Source organism: Myzus persicae, unplaced genomic scaffold (genome assembly GCF_001856785.1).
Source record: "Myzus persicae strain clone G006 unplaced genomic scaffold, MPER_G0061.0, whole genome shotgun sequence".
Taxonomy (NCBI): domain Eukaryota; kingdom Metazoa; phylum Arthropoda; class Insecta; order Hemiptera; family Aphididae; genus Myzus; species Myzus persicae.
The window spans coordinates 23,623-44,268 of NW_019100526.1; the positions used below are offsets into that span (position 1 = coordinate 23,623).

At 29.6% G+C, this 20,646-nt stretch overlaps 2 protein-coding genes across 4 annotated transcripts in view; both read right to left on the minus strand.

Moving 5' to 3' along the window:
• LOC111030621 (peroxidase-like) overlaps positions 1-1,842 on the minus strand; it is a 14,097-nt gene extending 12,255 nt beyond the window's left edge. The window contains exons 1-2 of one of the 2 annotated variants that reach the window (XM_022310218.1): positions 1,747-1,842; positions 1,537-1,683 (exon numbers count right to left, since the gene is read on the minus strand). In XM_022310218.1, the coding sequence (XP_022165910.1) occupies positions 1,537-1,547 (11 nt within the window). In that variant the 5' untranslated portion in view covers positions 1,548-1,683; positions 1,747-1,842. Of the gene's footprint in view, positions 1-1,536 lie in introns of both variants that reach the window. The other variant, XM_022310210.1, reaches the window with a different exon arrangement.
• Positions 1,843-6,956: 5,114 nt separating this feature from the next.
• LOC111030604 (pyrroline-5-carboxylate reductase 1, mitochondrial) lies at positions 6,957-14,876 on the minus strand. Of its 2 annotated transcripts, XM_022310191.1 has the most exons (7): positions 14,759-14,876; positions 14,512-14,692; positions 14,338-14,408; positions 14,042-14,224; positions 10,801-11,013; positions 8,832-8,997; positions 6,957-7,651 (listed from the first exon to the last, which is right to left on the minus strand). In XM_022310191.1, exons 2-7 carry the CDS (start codon positions 14,579-14,581, stop codon positions 7,539-7,541), a joined length of 816 nt encoding a protein of 271 aa, XP_022165883.1. In that variant the 5' UTR covers positions 14,582-14,692; positions 14,759-14,876; the 3' UTR covers positions 6,957-7,538. The 2 variants fall into 2 exon arrangements, with proteins under 2 accessions (XP_022165883.1, XP_022165873.1); XM_022310181.1 differs by having other exon boundaries at positions 14,512-14,869.
• Between the last annotated feature and the right edge of the window lie 5,770 nt (positions 14,877-20,646).

The window sequence follows — 20,646 nt, forward strand, 5'->3', positions numbered from 1 at the left end:
TCACTTATTCGCGTGTTTGTTTTCATATTATAGATACGTTTCAAATTTCACTCTCCGCCGCAACTATATAGTGCTACGATTGTACACTGGGTATATTACGAAATTTTCTAAAATCGCACTGCATTCTTTTCGTATAACATAATAAAATATAATATTCATGTGTTGATTGCGGCTAGACGCGAGCACACTCGTGCAGTCGAGGAACAGACGGATCCGCAACAAATTAATAACTAATCGTTCCAACGACCGTGCGGGATGAATAGTCGATTTCCAATATTATTGTTTTATCGGTACTCATCCACGAATGGGCACGCATTACACGCATCGTACCTGTATCCATACTTCAACAATACCGAATTTTATTATTGTGAACTCTCATATTAAAAATATACATATAGGCATTATCTAGAGACTGTAATATAATTATATGTATAATATATTATATTATACATTGATATGGCCACATGTGAACAGTTCGTATCATATTCGTATCAAAATAAAATATTGTACCAGCTAGAACATCTTAGTATCTTACTGAATACCTACTTAAGAGGACGTCGTCCGCCATGTTTTGTCTCAGTTCTACTGATACATTATAAAAAACATATTATAAAAAAATACGTCCAGTAGTTCCAAATTTATATTGTTAGCTTTAACATTAAAGTGGATTGACCTATCATCAAACTTAAAGTAAGAAAATTATCTGTGTTGTCTCGCTAGTTTTTTTTTTTGATATTTTAATTTTTAAGAGAGTTAAGAGAATGTATAATATTAATATTTAATTTTTATTCAATTTAAGAGTATTTTTAAATTGTAATAATCTACCCCGTTCATAACTTACATAAAAATTAAAATAACCAACTTAAAAACACAGGCCCCTTATGTTTTTAATCTAAAGTTCGATAATAAGTGAATTGACTCTAATATTTGAAGTTATAGGATGGTTCTGATAAACTTAAATTTGATATGTTCAGGACTTCTGCGTGGGTCAGAGAAAGAAAACAAATAGTGCGCTGACATCCTCTTAATATATGATAATATATAATATTAGTTGCATATGCGAAACCTTTAAAACGTGTATAGACGAACAACCTCCTTAGAATTGGCAAAAGAAAACACCTCTCGATCTTCTAAATAGAGAGATTTGTTAATTTTAAAACTAAAACCTTCTTACAATAGATCACAATCTAGGTTCACAAACTTTTTATCATTTGTTTAGGTTAACTGAGTGATTTTACGCGGAAAACACTGTAGTGTAAGTCTAATTATGTCCCCCTTAAGTTTTCTAGATCCTCCAGCGAGCTTGCAAAATTACATATTTTTATAATGTATTTTTATTTGAATAAATATTTGAAATCGTTTCAAGATTTTAACTCTATATAATATAATATTTTACTTTAAATTTAGTTATTTTCTAGAGCATATAATATCATACTACACATTTCATTATTTTCTAGTACTACGATTTCGAACCCTGACCAGCTGACTATGATCAATTAATACTATATAATAACAAATTAATATTGGTCAACTTACCGCAGCCCCATGATGGCGGCAGTCCGCGCTCGAAACTTAATCGTCTTTGCAATTTCCCTCTGACAATTCCGGGTGAGTGCACGATTGACGTAGGTAATAAAATGTCCACGTGTGGGGAGGATATATGAAACTGACAACGGAGATTGTCTGAAATCGCGTGTATAATATGGTAATGAATGATATTTTATGTGTATATACGTACAGACGTACAGTTAGCGAAGAACGAATGTTCGATTGATCGGTCAATGGATTGTTTACAGTTTGATGGCGACGAAACGATCGTGATATTCGGTCCGGCGGTGACCCTACACTGGCGGCTGTATTGCCTCCCGTAGTTCTCGAGTCCGATTTCGATACGAATACCCCGGTGGAAATAGGGTGGGGGGTAGAAGAGTGGGAAAATCCGGCATGGATTCAAACATTTTATTTATAGCTGCGAGAAAAGGGACTGGGAAAAGAGAAAAATAATTAGGCGCTCATGAAATAGCGCCAAATAGGTACCGTACTCTAAAAACAATGTGCATAGAAATTTAAATGACTATATGTCAAGGAACCTTTAATTATTATTAAAAAATAAAAATAAAGAACAATTCGCATATGGTTTGATAAATTATTAAAAGCACTCAGTTAATCAGTTACATAATATTATTATACAAGCATACAGAATACATGGGCGTGCGCATACCGACACTTTAGATAAGTAGCCTACAGTATTTTTGGGCCCCCTTCCTACCAAATAATGTTAAAAAACTATTATTACATAATACAATAACTTTTTTTTTGAATTACTACAACAAACTACATTTGTTATTCTTTGTTTGAAATTCAAATTTCTAATCTTATCCAAATTATAACTTCAAATATCCATACAAAAATTGTACGTATAAACATTTTTAGATTTTTGGTTTTAGAATCAGCTATTACTTATGAAAAATCTTGTATTCAACTTTCAAGCTTTTTGATCAAGCAAAAAATATTTATTAACATTTATAGAAATTTTAAAATGTCCATAGTAATTTATTATATAGCTCTAAAAAAGCTCAATATTTTTTGAAAATTATACCATTATACCTATGTAAAGAATATCAAAAACTGATTTTATGTAAAATCTCAGTAATGATACTCTTGCAGAGTAGATTAAGCCAAAAGGAAGAAGAAGAAAAAGAAGAATCCCATGTTCTAGAAAATGTTAGATTTTATCAAGAAATGACAGATGAAGACGGGTCCAATTAAAAAAAACTACAGATGTCGACTTTAGTGAAAACCTGTAAATCTACTGATCGGTGGACAATCGCCGTTACAATACCTATACACGAAATATTATATTATGTTCACCACATCATAATTTTCGTTTGCTCCTCACTTTCATAATCAACTAAGTACCTAACTAAAAGTGTTGTATATATCAACACCTTATACATTTATAGAATTATCATGAAATAAATGTCGTTTGACCACTATATACACGGAACTCGCTCCCCCCCCCCACATCCATACATATATAAGTACTATATCGCTTAGACCGTATTGTAGCTTAGTCAGCCCCTTTTGCCTTGAAACCATTGACGTTTGAATATATGTCTTATGTCAGATGTGGTTTTTGAGAGTTCAGACTACAAAGAAACTAAAAAACGAATTTCTTGCGTTTAGCAACATAATGTCATATTATCACATTATCTATATTAAACTATAGGGAAATTATATTATATGACCTGATCCAAACGCTGCAGCTTTATAGCTGGCCGCAACCAACTGGTCTGGTTGATTGGCCGAGCGTGTCGAGTTGTATAAACATTTTTGTGTTTTAGTTTTATTCGTATACATTGAATATTTTTATATTTTACCAAAATTAGTTTAAAATAGATATGTAATTATATATAATTTATTTATTTCGTCAGGTTAGTCATTTAGTTACAATTTATATTAATTCTAATTGAAAGTTTGATTTTGCATCATATCATATTTTTCCTTTTACCTAATTATATGTACCGGACTTTTTCACCACACACTTTCTTATTCGGACTTTCTTACCTCTGACTTTTTGGTAGTATACTGTTGTCTCCTCCACAAGCTTTTCTTTTTGGAGACATCATAATAAATTGTAAATTCATATATCGTTATATTTATTTATGTATATTTGTGCAATAAAATAACATAAATTGTATTGTTTTTATTATTTGTATTATTATACACCGTGTAAAGTGTCATACTTACCAAAACTATTTGATATCATTGTCATTTAAGACGCTTCCGTTGACTATAAATATATAATAGTAAACTTCACAACCACGTCGATCCATAAAACATTTAAATCGCTTTGGACCTCGTCTATTATAAAAAATATAATAAATTATAGATCATTCTCTCAATGTTGGTTGAATTTGATAACACCGAAAAACGTGTCGTATAATGTATATATAGCCATGATCTAAAATATCCGACAAAAACTAATCGCGATAATCGGTATTATTATTGTTGTTATTATCATTATACATTATTTATATTAATGAAAATGTCATCCGTGACTAGAAATCTCTCAACAGTAGAGTAATAATAAATAAAAGTAGGTAAATATACGAATTGATACATTTTCCGGGTTATTATCGCTTGTTTCTGGAGGAAAATAATCATGTCGACATTATAAAATATATTATAATATTATGATGCTTATTATGATACCAATATTATTTATATACCTGTATTGTGTGAGAAGAAATAGGTGCTCTGAGATTTTTAAGCGAAGTCTATTAGTACAAACACTAAAAACCAAATCGTTTCTCCTGTTTATAATATTATTATAAGTATATACGTTTTTACACCTCAAAACGTTTTCCATTGCATTTTTCCGAGGCAATATTATAAATATAATGTTTTGAGTAAACACACATATGTAGTATAATACATACTATATTGTTTCCATGTCTATTATAGATGCCTCTGCATCTGGTCTCTCTATCTCTCCCTCTTGCTTCTAGGAAATTATAACATTTTTTCATGAATCACTCATCGATAAAAATACTCAATAATTTAATGTTATCAATATCAGGAGGTTCTTGAAAATTGATAATGGTACCGTTGTTTTGCAGCAAAATACGTCATATTACAATGTTGTATAATATATGATTTGAAAAATATATTAGGTATTCAATATATTTTTTGTCCATAAAATCCTTAAATTCAAATTCCAGAGTAAAGCTTAGACTAAACTTAATTTTGTACAATAAAATAATTTGTAAGATATTTAAATGTTATCCAAATACTATGATACATATTGATATTGCATTAACATTGTATAAATAAATAATTTTTTTTCGTAAATGTGTTCTTTAAATCAGACCGGGTTGCTCAACATATTAACAACCAATAATTAATCGTACATAATTAATATTTTAATTTAGGTTTTTAATTTATTTTTAACGTAGGTAAAAAAATTGTATCTAATCTAAAATGATTATGGATGAATTTAGTTGAACAAAATCTCTGTTGATCATCACAGTACCATCCGGAAAAGTTTAGAGTTGGAATCTCGTGGTTTTTAACAATGTACAATACCAGTAGGGTGTAAAATAGAAGACAGTTGCAAACTATAGAGAATTGTCTGAGAGAAATTGTTCGTGGTCGGGTTTGGCAAATAATAAGTCGATAACACATGCACATAAAATAAATAATAATAGGTTAAAAGGAGAACAAATACACGAAAAACTTTTTATTAATTTTTTTTTTAATATCGTCTCGCGTTCTGCAAGCCCTTTCGTAATACGTCTCGTTCCCATTGGACGACACGTGAAACGCGTCACCCGATTTCAGTTCGATATGCCAAGTAGTCCGTAAAATCCGTTTTGTTTTTTCGATCGTTTTTTTTCCACGTCCGCGTAAATCCGAGTCGATTGCATAACGGAAACGGCTATATGTAGGATTTCTCAATGCGGGTTATAAAACCGATCAATATAATATATAACATAATATTATTATATATTATATCTACTATTATACTACACCACTGTTACACTAACCGACGGTTATATTGTTATTATGTATAATAAATATAAATATATTCATCACGGAGAATATTATACATTTTTGTTACATTATAATAATACACGTATAATACACATATGTATACACGCATGACGCTGTATCGTTACGAGATGACGTGTGTCGACATCGAAATGTAATATCATTGTGGAGGCACGCTGACAATATTATGAATGTTGTCAAAACGAATGAAGGTGTGTGTGTGTGTGTGTGTGTGTATGCGTCGCTTTAAAAATAAACAATTATTATAATAATTCATTTCGATTTTATTATTTTTCCGTAACGTCCACCATTACCTGCCGACTAAACGAAGTTATTAACATGCCACACACACAATATACTGAGTAGCTGGGCAGTTAATATAATATTATATTACGCATGGTGTACATGACTAGCCAGATTGTTACAGTTTGTCGCGATGATATTGACCGCAATCCGCTTCCAATTTTATCAGCAACGCAATAGCGGAAAGCGTCTAGAAGAGTTTAGTTGAATTTTATATTGTTATCAGCCACGCACTGGAGTACTGAACCACTCATTCATATTTCGATGTATACGATGAATATATAAAACATACATAAAACTTTATACTTCATGCAATTTACAAATCATCTGCTCAACGATTAACGGTAAAAAAGGTGGTTCTTGTTTGAAGAAAATACATTTTTTCATTGTATCGCCACAGTGCCGACGTTAACAAAATGGTAGAAAAGAATCCATGTCATGAAAAAATGGTCTTTTAGTTTATCTCATTAAATCACATAGTACCTATAAATACATAAATTTAGTGAACAATTGCAGGGTAAGCATGCTTGATGAGTCACTCTGGACTCTGGTAAACCATACCTAAAAACCGCGGGATCTGATATCGTGTTTCCCATTTTCCTATGCTAAATTGTTAATGTTAACATAATAGGAAAAGGGGAAAACACTGTGACCCACCTTGTGCATTTTAAGTTGTAACAAACTATACGATGACTGTTCAATACTATGAATTTTCCACAATCAACATCTTCTGCAATGAAATACTTGCGTTGCTTACAGAGCATACGACTACATGCATCAATGTATCGTGATAACTCATAGCATTATGATATATAATAATATACGTTTGTTATTTTGTATACATTATAAAGGTGACTAGGTGAGTATATGCATTTAAAAAAATAATTGATAATTTCCTATTTATAAATATTATTATAGTATAAGTAAGATCGTTGAACAGTAAAAAAATAATTATATATATATATATTATATGTATATTTATATTTATCGATATGTCATTTGTTCCGAAAGTATTGTTTTTTACTTCTTTCATGGCCCACGATGGCCTATTGGCTATTGAGATACCAAAGTTAATTAAGATAACATGTACAACAATCGTAGCTTCGGCCTTAACATTGTGTATTAGTAATTAATATAACAATAACATACTCATTATGACATGTCTTAGGCTACAAATATATAGACAATGTTAAAGATTAAAGACAATATCCGCGTTATTAAGAATTCAGGAATCCTTAAGAATAAATATTATTTAAATAGCAAACATGATTTAGATAATACTCTATTATCTTTCATGTTATCGAATTATAATAATTATTGTTTAAATGTCAATTCAGTATGGTAACTATTTCATAACCGTTTTCACTATGATTATAATATTTATAACACAAGTATAAATGTTTACCTCCTAAGATTATATAGATCAAAATATTGGTGAACTTTGAACTATCCAATATAGGTACTTACGTAATTTGATTAATCGAGAAAGAAACAATAAACATTATAATATAAGAACAATTAATGTACTTTGAACACAGTCGTAAAAAATAAATAAAATTAGGTAGTAATAATATAGTATAAAACATGTACAATACAGATTTAAACAGTTAAATTATTTCGAAAATGACTGTTAATAAGACTAGATATACATTCAACTCGAATGTTTACATCGGGTGATTCACTTAAAGCGCTTTTGAAGTTTCCTTACATTTTTCAGTAGCTTTTTCCAAAGCGTCAATGATTGTATACCTTAGGCCACCATGTTCCAGAGCACAAAGACCGGCCGCTGTAGAACCTGTATATAAATGTATAGTGGAAGCATTTTAATAAAAGTCACTGTAAATATTGGTTCTAACATTTAAAGTTAATAAATAGCTAAAATGCACCGAGGGCACCTGATTTTTAATTTGTTCTTCGTATTGGTTCCGTAGAGATAGATTAACTTGTTCCTCACTTAAATTTCATTTAGTATTTTTCTATTAAGTTATTTGATTATATTACTACAGTTCAAAAGATTCAAAATAAAATTATGTAAAATTATAAAGGAACCTTAACACCAAAAAAATATTATAATATTGTTCCTAGTAACTATTATTATTATTGTTTTATTGAGCATAGGTGCCTAACTCATATCTTTAAAACCTAAAATCCCATTTCCCTTTTCTCCTCAATAAAGACACGTGAAAAAATTATTTTACTTTAGGTTTAAACGGAAAAAATAAATGTGTTATTCGCCATCATTGCATTTTTGAAGTAAATATAAGGGTATATTAAAACAAAATTGCGAGACGTTAAAATTTACATCAAACGCAGAAATAAAATATAATCGATCATTATGTAAATCAGTTCTTGTACGCTGTATAGCTGAAACAAAGCAGATATATGTAGGTATCTACAATAATTGAATTTTCCATTATAAAACTTTCAGAATGATACGTTTATGATAAACCCTATTCGACTATCCTTATTTCCTATACTTTCTAAAAAAATGACAGTAAATGCGTGTCAAAACCGTGTATTTATCGTGTGTCTGGAAGTTATATAACTTCTGACACGAAATATTTGGTGATATAATATGCTTTTATAGTTTTATGGTAGCAGACACCAACTAAGCTACATTATAGGTACACATATCTAATGTACCTACTTATAAGTAGGCATATCATTTCACACTGTCGGAATAATGGAATACTATTTAATAATAATATAGATCATAAACAGGGTGTTTTCACGATATTGTCCTCAAAATCAGTTTTCGATATCCTACTGTAATACGAGATACTCGTATCTATATATAGTCTATTGTTTCTGCCTTTAAGTCTAAACTTAAAAATGTTTGTGAAAAAAATTGATGCGATACAACGTTTAATAATTATTGTGCGATTTTTAAATCGTCCAGAAAACTTGCTGCTCTCTTGAAATAACGATTATTGCCTGTTAACAGAATCGTATTGCGTATGTACAACCCAACTCACCCGCTGGCGAGGTTACATCATCCTTGAGTTTTCCTGGATGTTCTTTCGTCTCTCGAACCATTGTCCCCGCGCCCAGGACCGTCTGCGACGCCAATCTATAGGCCATGTCTCTAGGCATTCCCATGCGAACGGCACCGTCGGCCAGAGCTTCGATAATCACGTACACCTGTATAAGTATAGTACGAGTTCGCAGGTAAATATAATATACTTTATATTAAACCACTCCAAATTTCGTTTGTCAGAGAAAAGATATTTGTTCAGTATTCAATATCACTGATATAAGTATAAACGGTGTTTAGAATAGTATTCTGTTTTCGAATTACAAAGTTCAAATGCAATATAGTTTAACTCTAAATACAATTTAAAAACCTAATTAATAAAGGACTACTTTAAAAATTCCTCAACATAAAATTTTTGTGAATTTACAAACATCCTTAGAGGAAATTAGTGTGGAGCGTTAGAAATGGATCACCCAGTATACATTATAAATATGTCTACGTTATTGAGATTTGGGGTACATATACACGTCATGATAATAGACTGTATGTAATGTTGCAGTCCATTGTCAATGCGAAAGAATCACGAATCATTTGCTACCTACCATATTAAAATCACATAATATGAATATAGTGACAGCTATTATACGTTGTATTCGTAAAAAAATAATAACAATGTAGGAACCCGATACTCGCTGAAATCGTTGGTACTTTTATTATTACAAAAACATATATATTTTTTTTTTTAATAAACGATTTTAATTGCATTTTAACTGCGAATATTATAGCACGTGGCTGCACTATTATTTAAAAAATTATAATAATATACTTGACGCTTCGGAGCAGTGTCAAACAAATAATAAAGAATTTCAATTTTGTTCATAAAACGATGAGCAGGATAAAATAACATAATTTTTCCGTATTTGATTTTAAAAAAATAATTAGCTCGAGTTTTTAAACATTTAAAATGTATTCTAAAATATATAAGTGAAGGAAAAAAACGGTATATTATTATTATTATAAATAGACATTAAATAACTATATGACAATAGCATGAACACGATTTCACGTATGTCAAATACTTAAATAAGTAAATGTTTCATTTGCGATATAATGACGTTTAAAATGTAGTATTGATGATATTATTGTTAAAATATTCGAATATCATGCTGAGCTTATCACAAACAATGATTTTATTCCTTTGTTTTTTTCCCTATACTTATTACTTACATCGTAAAATTAAAATTATAATCATCATATGTATAATATTATGTTTGCTTGCATGTTGTGTGGACATGAATATCAAAAATTAGTTATACTTTTAGAATTCATTATGGTCACAATAATTTTATAAATGTCTAAAAACGTTAAAATATTATTTTAAAATTTGAAGTCAAATAATTGACATGTCATAAGAATGGCGACTGATACGTTTTACAGAAAATATATCATTATTATACACCTTAAACGAGTTACAGAGCAATGAACACACATAGTTCACGAATGAACTGACCAGTAATTTAATAAACTAATGTTAGAATGAGGATGAATATAAACATAGGTACATGGAATATTATTAAATCATAATATGTCAGTATAAAACTTTTTCCTAGGTACAAAGGAGTACAATACATAATATGTTCAGCATATTTTCATAATATAAGCTCCTGCTCTAACCAATTCGCAGGCCACATACACAACTACTACCTACACAACTGTTTGATTCACTTCTCGGAAATCGATACAACATATATATCTACTTCAAATAATTACAACTATCAATTTTCAGAAATCATTTTATCACAAAATTAAAATAATGGGTGTACCTACGATATTACAATAGTACGAAGATGTAAGATATGTAATGGGAGGATTAATGGTTTGAACTACTGTGGAAAATGTTTTTTTCGTATTCTCCGGATATATCCTGCACATATATACAGATTCACATAGTGTATAGAATTTAGACTCACGTATGCCGGACCGGAACCGCTGAGCGCAGTGATCGGATCCATCAAGTACTCTTGTACGCGCTCCGCCGTGCCCACAGATGACAAAAGTTTTGCCGTCAGCTTCTCGTCTTCGTCCGTCGCCCGTTTTCCCGGCACGTACACGGAAGCACCGCACTGAACCAAAGCAGGAGTGTTAGGCATCACTCGCATTACCCTTGAGCCGTCTGGTAAGAGCTAATAAAAAATGATAAAAATTGTTCTTTAATATTATTCAAAAAAGAAATTTTGAAAATAATATTTATATGCTAGGTACTTTGAAAAATAAACGAGTCCTTTTAATAAGCCTCACTACTAAGATCAAGTTTTGAAAGGTTTAATGTTTATCCATATAAATTATAAAATAATACCGATAGGTATTATATTACTATTGTTATCCAATGTTTAATAATAGCTTGGCTCAAAAACTCCTCTCTCACTCTCTTTCTCAAATTACAATTATAGTAACTCGAAAATATTGTCAAAAATATGACTTGGGCGATCAAAATTTCCAGGCCACTAATGTATTCCCTGCAGACTAGCTCTTCGCGGATACATAATAATATTAATTATTTATAATCACAAATCAAATCGCCGCATAATATGTAATATGTGTAGAGATAAATGATAATGTATACAACATTACATTATAACCTCAACCCAATAAAATAGTTTTCTTTTCAAACTGCTATTACATGTATTGTCATTATAGGGTGTATATAGGTACAGAAATAATTTTTAAACGAATCGTTTCTATTACACGCCGAATTCTCTCAAGCATTAAAATGTTGTATTTTGCGGTGAAATAGTATAATACGTATCTAATATGTAATAACAAGTAATATGTATAAAATAAAATTTTTTTAAGTAAAACGTATTAAAAATGAATCATATTACTTTTACTTATTAGGTACTACGCAGAAAGTAGTATATAGGTACCTAATAATTAATTTATTGTAAAATTATTTGTATTTTTTTTTTAATTGAGTACCTATACTAAGTCTCAAACAATTAAAACGAATAATTAATACTATAGGTACTTAAAATAAAGAAAACTTAACTTAATTACTCAATTCTATGATTAAGACTTATTGTAATTAGTACATTAGTACCTATAGGTGGGTACTATAATAATTTGTACCTTATACCTACAACTATTATATAGGTATCCATATTATGGATTACAAGAAAATTCATTAGCTTCTTCAATAAGCCAAATATTTGTAAATATTAATAAACAATTTTAAATATTAAAAAAGTAGTTACCCATACATCATTAATAACCCTAGGGCTATGACTTAATGCATTTGCATGTTTTGTTCGTTACTATGCATATAATGAGTACGATAAAAATTGAATTTACATTATACACATATTATACTATACAGTATACTGCAAAATAAATAGTAAATAAAAACTTCGTAGCGATTATTTTTTTTTTGTTTTATTAATTTAAAGTATTGATGGAAAATCTGCCTATCATATAAATTGGAATGTTTATCGTGACATTTTCAATTTAAAAACGAAATGTTATTTACAAAAATAAAAGTTTTTTTAAAAATATTGTTGAAAACAGCGCTTATCGACGAATAATAAACTGATAAAAATAACACGTATTACTATATTTTGTACGTGCCTACTAATGGTAGGGTTATTTCGTATTTTTAAACATAGAATAATTGTATGAATAATACTAATAAGTAATAACATCATATAAAATAAAATAGGTCCTAGGTAATAACAAACAATAACCTTGACAAATTTAACACTCACATTTATTTATATTATGATTATTTTCTTATTACAAATTTGCTAATTTTTTAATGAGTACAAAAGCATGCATATTGAACAGTTAATTAGTGCGTTAAATCCACAGCCTTGCTTATAACTATAGAATATTAAATTTCATTGACGATCCTACTGAGGACCTACGTACGTATTATTGAAATTATTTTTTTAAAATGTTCCACTTTCGTCTCGGTTCTGTAACCTAAACCTTTCGATTAACGTTATCGATTTTACACTCAATCGACCATATGACTGACGTCAATCAACTTTGTTTATAAAATAATAGACAGCAAAAACAAACACTTATAAGAAACTATAGACTATAGTAACCCACCGCCAGAAATCGAACTAAATGTTTTTTTTTTATCTTAAGTCCCCTTTCCCATATAAAATACACCTCACTTAAACTTATTTTTTTTAGATCTCAATAATATTAACAAGTTGATTTATCTAAAAACTATATATTAGCATTAAGTATTAAGAAACAATAGCATTCTGCCGTGCCCGTTAACACTATGAAAATAATAATATCGTTTATAAAAAAAAATTTGAAATTTGAAATGTTAGTATATTATTATTGTAATTATCGTTTTAATAAATTATAGATGTATGAATATTGAACAAATTGTGTTGTTTTTCATTTTTCTACCAATAGAAATTTAAACTTCGAGTGTCTATATATAAGCCCATTTAAGCCTGTAATTACGTGTCTCAATGTTATCGAAAATATAACATATCAATATACGAGTAGAACCAACAACAACAAACACTATCCTACGAGCACCACGTGCGTCGTATAGTATACTATATCACGTTTATCATTCAATTAGTCACCCTCAGTTTTATTGAATTAAATTACCCTAGTAGTCTAGTACACGTGCAAAAACAACTATATACAAGTATAGATAATAATATTTTAATTGATATCAGGACGTTATGGTTTGGACAGGCTCCCCTCCGCCAACTTTAAAATCCAACATCCGCAGTATAAGTTTATTTCGAAAAACGAATATGCAATTAACATTTATAACATAATAATAATATATGTGAGTGCTCAAGTATAGTCAGTTGCGGAATGATCGTCGAAACAACCGGCTCTGAATAGACGTCGATCATCTTCGTAGTTTCCTACGTGCAACATAGTTGACTCAGTACACCACTCGCAAGCATGTATTTAATTAAAACTTATATGCCACTTAAAAGAAATTTGACCTAGGACGACAACCAATCATAGAAGTCTTAGTCACGTTGTCGATTACAATAAATCATTGTGATTTAGGTGCATTTTAAGTACCTACCAAAATCACGCGTCGAGTCACTTATATAAGAATTGGTATATACCTAACCTATATAATATGATCGAGGTGAGATCGGAATTTCATAACACTCAGCGAACGCAATGGTTAAAAGAAAAAAAAACAGTAGAAATAATACGCACATTTTCCAACTGATTTACGGTGACACCCATGGCGACGGACAGTAACAGGTGTCTGCTGGACGTGAAATTCGGACGGATCTGGTCCAATACCGTCTTGACCACGGACGGTTTAACGGCCAGCAGTAGGACGTCGGAGTTGTCGACCACCGACCGGTTGTCGAAAGTCACTTTCGATCCGAATCCCTGTAATCGATCAATATTGAATTCGACCGGTACAGTGATTAGTATAAATATTTAAGTTACGGATACCTATAGGTATAGGTATACCAAAATCCTACGAATCTCGTTGGACTCACCTCGAAAACTTCGACGCATTGCGTGTCTTGTGGGGCGCAGCTGGCTGTGATGTTTTCACCTTTTACGAGACCTGTGTAAAAAAATATCACAACATACACATTTATAAATACGCAGGGGAAGAGTACGAAAAATAAATATAACTATCGAAAAACGCCGGGTTTCTCGAAACTCACCGGCCGTCAAGAAACCTTTGGCCAACGCTTGAGCCATTTTGCCGGCACCAAAAAATCCGATTTTCAACATATTTGCAGATAATATACCTATGTAAGACGTGTATTCAGCGACACTCGACTACTAAACGTTAACTGCGGCCTGAACGCGTGATTACGATGACGACTAAAACACCGGTGGTGCCTAAATAGTGTGTGAAATATAAATTATTATTTATTATAACCTTTGATTAGCGCAATCAGTGTATACCTATATATTATAATACAGATAGCCATGCCGTTTAAAATTTATGTTTCTTCGATAAGCACGTTTGGATAGGTAGGCACTATAAAGGCGTAAAATAATAAAATATATTATGCACGGACACGGATATATTATAATGAATGTATATATATATATACCTAATATATAGGTGCCCACCTACTTACATAAGTATGTACTACGTAGGTACATTTGTTACGATAACAACTTGCGAACGAACGTTATTTTTTTATTGTTTCAATAATAGCGTCAGATTGTGTATGTGTTTATTATGCGTGTATGTGTGCCGTGTATATGCTGTGTAATATATATAAGTTATTTATTCCTTCGTAAAATATGTATGAGGTTGCGATTACACTACTGTATCAACTATCAAGGGCCTAAACTAGACGTAGGTCGCGGATTATAAGCGCAAAAACGATGTACAATGTATACATGTACATTGTACATACAAATTAATTCAAGTGTTTTCAAGTTTCAAGTTCAAATGTTGAATATAAGTATCTTTTATTATTTGATTAGTTTATAGTGAGTTTTTTCTAAAACCGTTGTCCAAACCGTTAGATAAATATTGATTATTACATTACAGTATAGGTATTCACGATTCATCAATCATTGTGTATTAAAATAATGTGTATGCTTATACTTATTTAAAACGTATAATATTAAACTTGTGCAACGATGTTAACTATGTTTGATGTGCTAATTTATAATATTATGAAGTTCCTGACTTCTGTTGTTCATTATTCAATAAATTGTATTGACAAACCAATTCTAATTAACATTAGATACCTACCTAATGACTACTATACAATATGTATTATATTGGACTCGTATAGTATAATTAATAATTATACAACAACCAACAGCCAGTATTGGTAAATAGTACTATTATAATTTATAATAGATTATAATAATATAGTTTAAATAATTGGTTGGTAATCTTCGATTATCTAAGTTTACAGACATAATAATGTGACCCATTGGCCGTTGGCCATCATTTAGCGTAAAATGTTGAGCAAATAAGATTAATGAATTTTAAATTGATCCACCGAAAAAATAAAACAATTATATTGCTTAAATGCGCGCTAGCCATCTACAAATTCGACTTCAAAGAGAAGTTCGATAGTAGTACCTGTATATTTGTATGTTCATTGTTCACAGTACGTTCGTTTTTTCAAAGCGGTAATTAAACCATGTCCAATAAGTAGAAATTCTCACCTCAGGCTCTTTACTTTATTGCACATCCTGGAGAATACCTACATAATCGTTGTCCACTTATTTGCGCTCACACAAAAATATTTACGGTACTACATTTTATAGGGAGAATCACAATTTTTGTCCACAGTTTCGTCGCTTAACCAAAATATTTTCAGTATTTTAAAATTACCGGGAGAATTCACACTCAAAAAGGGATTTACCACTTACTCGAAAATGTTTATCGTAAACATATAATTTTTTTTATTTGTAAACTCTAGATTTTTTCACCAAACGTCCAAACCTTACTATAAAACTGAAATAATATTAACTGTATTTACATTTCATTCATGTTAGTTACACTGTAATTTTTTTTTACATTTAAGATTAGTAAAAAATAATACAGAAAAAAAAGTACGAGCGTACAGTGAACATTCAACTACAAACCTACTACTTACGATCGTCGTTGACCGCGTTATATTGAGCAAACCACACGTAAATACGTAATCGTGTAATACTATGTACAAAATTAAATTCAAAACCAATTGTTCTCCCTACAAAAAGCTAATGGCCATAGTTAACCGGCTTTAACTCAATAAAAATTAAATTAAATTAACTTCGAGAAAATACTTGCATTGTAATATGCTTGCAGCAACTAGCTATAGGTACTAGTAACTATATAGCTAACTGATTCTACGTGGCGATTTCTCGTGACACATTAAATGCCCGTGAATTTACCCCTTCTCAAAATTCTGTTGAATGTATAAGCTGCACAGATTTTCAACACAATTATTTTGACCAAAAATTTATAAAATTTAAGTCTATAATTATATCCAATCATAATAATTATTTTATTTTATGTAACCAATGGCAATAATTTATATAAATAAAAATTGATAGTTTTTTGTAGTCAAATACCAATATTTATCACCATTTATGTTTTGAAAAGTAAAATGTAAATAGGTAATGAAAAGTAGCCTATGACACTACTAAGGATTATGCTGACTCTATATTGACGAACATTTTATGAAAATCGGTCGAAAACTGTGAATTTGCATATGAGTAATCCGCTTTAAGCCTTTAATTTCATATAGATTATATATACATACTTCTGATAGATATATTTAATAACCATAGATGATCCGGCATGGCATTGACGGTGACAAAATTAAATAATGCTAGTGGATTTACCCAGTCTTAAACTCCGTTAATGTAAACTACACATATTTTTAACAGTCATTTTTGTGATATTGACCAAATATAAAATACAGGCTCATCATATTAAAACAAAAATAATAATAGTTTTTTACTTTTATGTGACCCAACAAATCTCTGTGTAAGCCTCTCTTTAAAATACAAAATTTAATAAATATCGTTTTCAATGTGCACATTCCTTAGGTATAAAATCACCTATGTAGGTACCAAATTACAGAACCATGAGTGGCGAGTGCCATAAATTTGGTTATGCACAAACACACACACACACACACACACACACATATACAATGTATATAATGTATATTACATATACACATACAGAAACTTTGCCTTTTATTTATGTAGATTTAAAAACAGGTAACAATGATTATTCAGTATTATATAAGTAAAAAAAATCAATGATTCATGTTCAAGGACATTTATTTCGGCCCTGTTCATTATCCCTTTCCTATCATATCTCACTCTATCTAACTACCACTGGTGAGGTCTGCTTGGTCGCTTTTAAAATTCCGGTCAGGAGTTCAGGACATTTCGTAAAAGACATCCACCCGTCTACACAAATATTGCCAGACACTCAAATAGTTTTACTTTTGGGAACATTCTGATATTTATCTTGTTGTACAACCTCTCCAAATCAGTGTTTTGTACCTCTCATATTCCTCATTTTAATTTTGCACAGTCCCACAGACCCATTCGCATAATACCACGCTTTAATCTCAGAAACTATAGGTACTTGACTGATTTCATTAAAATGTATATCAAATATCAATATATTTCTTGAGACTCGGAGGGTGTTTTTAGTTTCTCTTATGCCACCTTAACAACTATTTGATTCGCATTCGGCGTACGATGATATATCAACGTCTAATGTATACGTATCTAAATATATAATATATTGCTATTTATTCGTAATTATTCAATTCATGAAATTCACTCCACTCATCAATCTAAACGCAGGAACACCATATTTGGCTGAAGCAGGGTGACTTATTAGTAAGTTTTTGTTGCGTCTTATTGGCCTGCCTTAAATTATAAAAACGCAATGGCATAAAAGACAATTTTACACAGCTAAAACTATTTTTAAAAACGCAACAATTATTGTTTTTTATTTTTATCAATAATTTATCTCTGAAATATTCTGAAGCTAAATATGAAACTTCTAATACATATTAATTAATAAACACCCGTCTTATAAAACTGTTAAAACATAACTACCTATACCTAAATAAAACATTTACGAATTAATGACATACCAACAACTAAAATTATAGTAATAAAAAAACAAATATCATATCACATTTATTTATTCTGTGATACTGTTAAAATATGATCACAACCTTTCTTAGTTGATAGTTTCTTATATAAACTACTAAATTACAAAAAATTATGAAAAGAAAAATAAACTCTAAAAAGTAGAACAAAAATTACTTATACTGTGTACTGTCCTTTAACCTTAAATATTTATTATGAGTAAGTGCAGTATAATAGGTTGTACCTTACAGTTAGTATCTACTTTAGATTACAATTTACAGGAATTATCACGAAAAAGTAAACCTCTTTTATTTATTTTTATATATTTTAAATACAAATTTTCTGTATCTAGGCTATAACATCATATTAAATAATATTAAAAACGATAGGTAATGTTTGACATAAAATAAATTATCTCCATATGTGTTCTCGATGTTTTTATTATTGTTTATCTTTTATACCGAGGGTTAAGGGAGTACGAGAACAAGAATCCCACAAAAATAAAGATTTAATTACGGTACCTATTAAAATACTTTTGAAAAGTATAAGGCACATTTAAAATACTAGTAAACGTGTTTAATGATTACCGTAATTAAATTTTAAGTACTTTAAAATTTGTTAGAAGACTGCAGATAGCGTCAAATATGTGAAATGTGAATATGATAAATGGATTAACTACTACATGCAGTAAATGTGTATTAAATTATAATTAAAAGTACAGTACATTTATTATAATATAATTCAATTATTATTGCTACAAATATTAAATCGTTAGTATTTGTATTATTTAAATTGTAGAATTTTCTTTTGACAAATTCGGGTATACTTAAAGAAGAAGATTCATTTATAAGAATTCTTTTTTCGACTTTTTAGAAATTAAAGACTAAATAGTTAATATTCAGTAGGTAGAATAATTTATTAAATAAGTTAACAATGAAACAACCTATGCAATATGTTTATATATGGTGTGTACTAGCATCATTAGATCAAACAGTTGACAAGCGGACAGAACATGGTGACTATTGTTGTATATTTGAAGATTTTTATTGAAAATACTAGTACATTGCACAACAAAAACTGAAGCAAGGTTTTATACCAATTTTTCATTGCATATTTCGTGGTTTTTTTTTATCAAATTAATAGTTTTTAAAATAAGACATAAGGATTTTCAATCATATTATATTTATTCATGCCAACAAACTAACAACATGCTAACAAAGGTAGTACATTTCATACTTCATAGCTGTGAATTTATTGGTATTGGAATCCAAGTAGTTCAAAATATTTATGTTTAAATGATTAAAAAAATACTAGAATTTACAAATATTCAAATAGTTTAATATAAGTAACAACAAAATGTAGACAACCAACATCCATTTATAACAAAAATCATACTTATTACTCTTTAAACAGTATAAAAGAACCACTCATCATACTAATAAATTTGTAAGATTATTCAAAAATTATATAAAAAAAAGCAGATAATTTAATAAAAAGGTAATTTTAACTAATTTATTTTAAATAATAAAATTCTTCTGTAAAATAGTAGCAAATATAATTATTTTCATGTAACAAAATATTGAAAGAGTTTTTCGAAAAGCGTTGTCTATATTTACTTTTTACGTTGTACTTACCTCAAAAGTTAGGTTGAGTGTAGCTCAAATTTGAATTTTATTCTATCCCAATGATTGTGAGACTAATTATATAGTTATTACATTATTTAATTCTTCATAAATACATAGGAAAAATAATTTTGCTACTCTGTGTAATGTTTACAAATAACAGTATTTATATGTATTATGTAAATGAAGAAAGGCAATAACAAAAGGAAATCATTTTTGAAAATGATTAACATTACATTTACATTTAACTGAGGCCTAAATCATTATATCCAACAAAATACAAATTTCTCAAATTTAGTTCAATATTGACGAAAAAGATGTATTACAAAATTATAAATAAAAATCAGATTTAAAAAAATGAGATCAACATCAGGCTTTTAATGTCCTGGAAATAATATGTTAACAATAATAAATCAACTAACCATATCTTACAGCAAAATATTTCAACTCAATAGTAATTATTACATCATAATCATCATTGAATTTCCATCCAATGATGCTGAAACACTATTTGAACATGTTCTCATCACACAGTGTCTAGTAAACATCAGGAGACAATTTTCAGATTCTGGAAATAAAAATTAAAGA

Bases quoted from the DNA above. Each gene is read 5' to 3' on its own strand.
- LOC111030604 (XM_022310191.1), bottom strand. From the start codon at position 14,581: ATGTTGAAAATCGGATTTTTTGGTGCCGGCAAAATGGCTCAAGCGTTG. The intron at 14,409-14,511 runs GTGAGTTTCGAG...TTTTTTACACAG, and splicing joins CAAAGGTTTCTTGACGGCCG to GTCTCGTAAAAGGTGAAAAC. The intron at 11,014-14,041 runs GTGCGTATTATT...ATTTTTTATTAG, and splicing joins CCGTAAATCAGTTGGAAAAT to CTCTTACCAGACGGCTCAAG.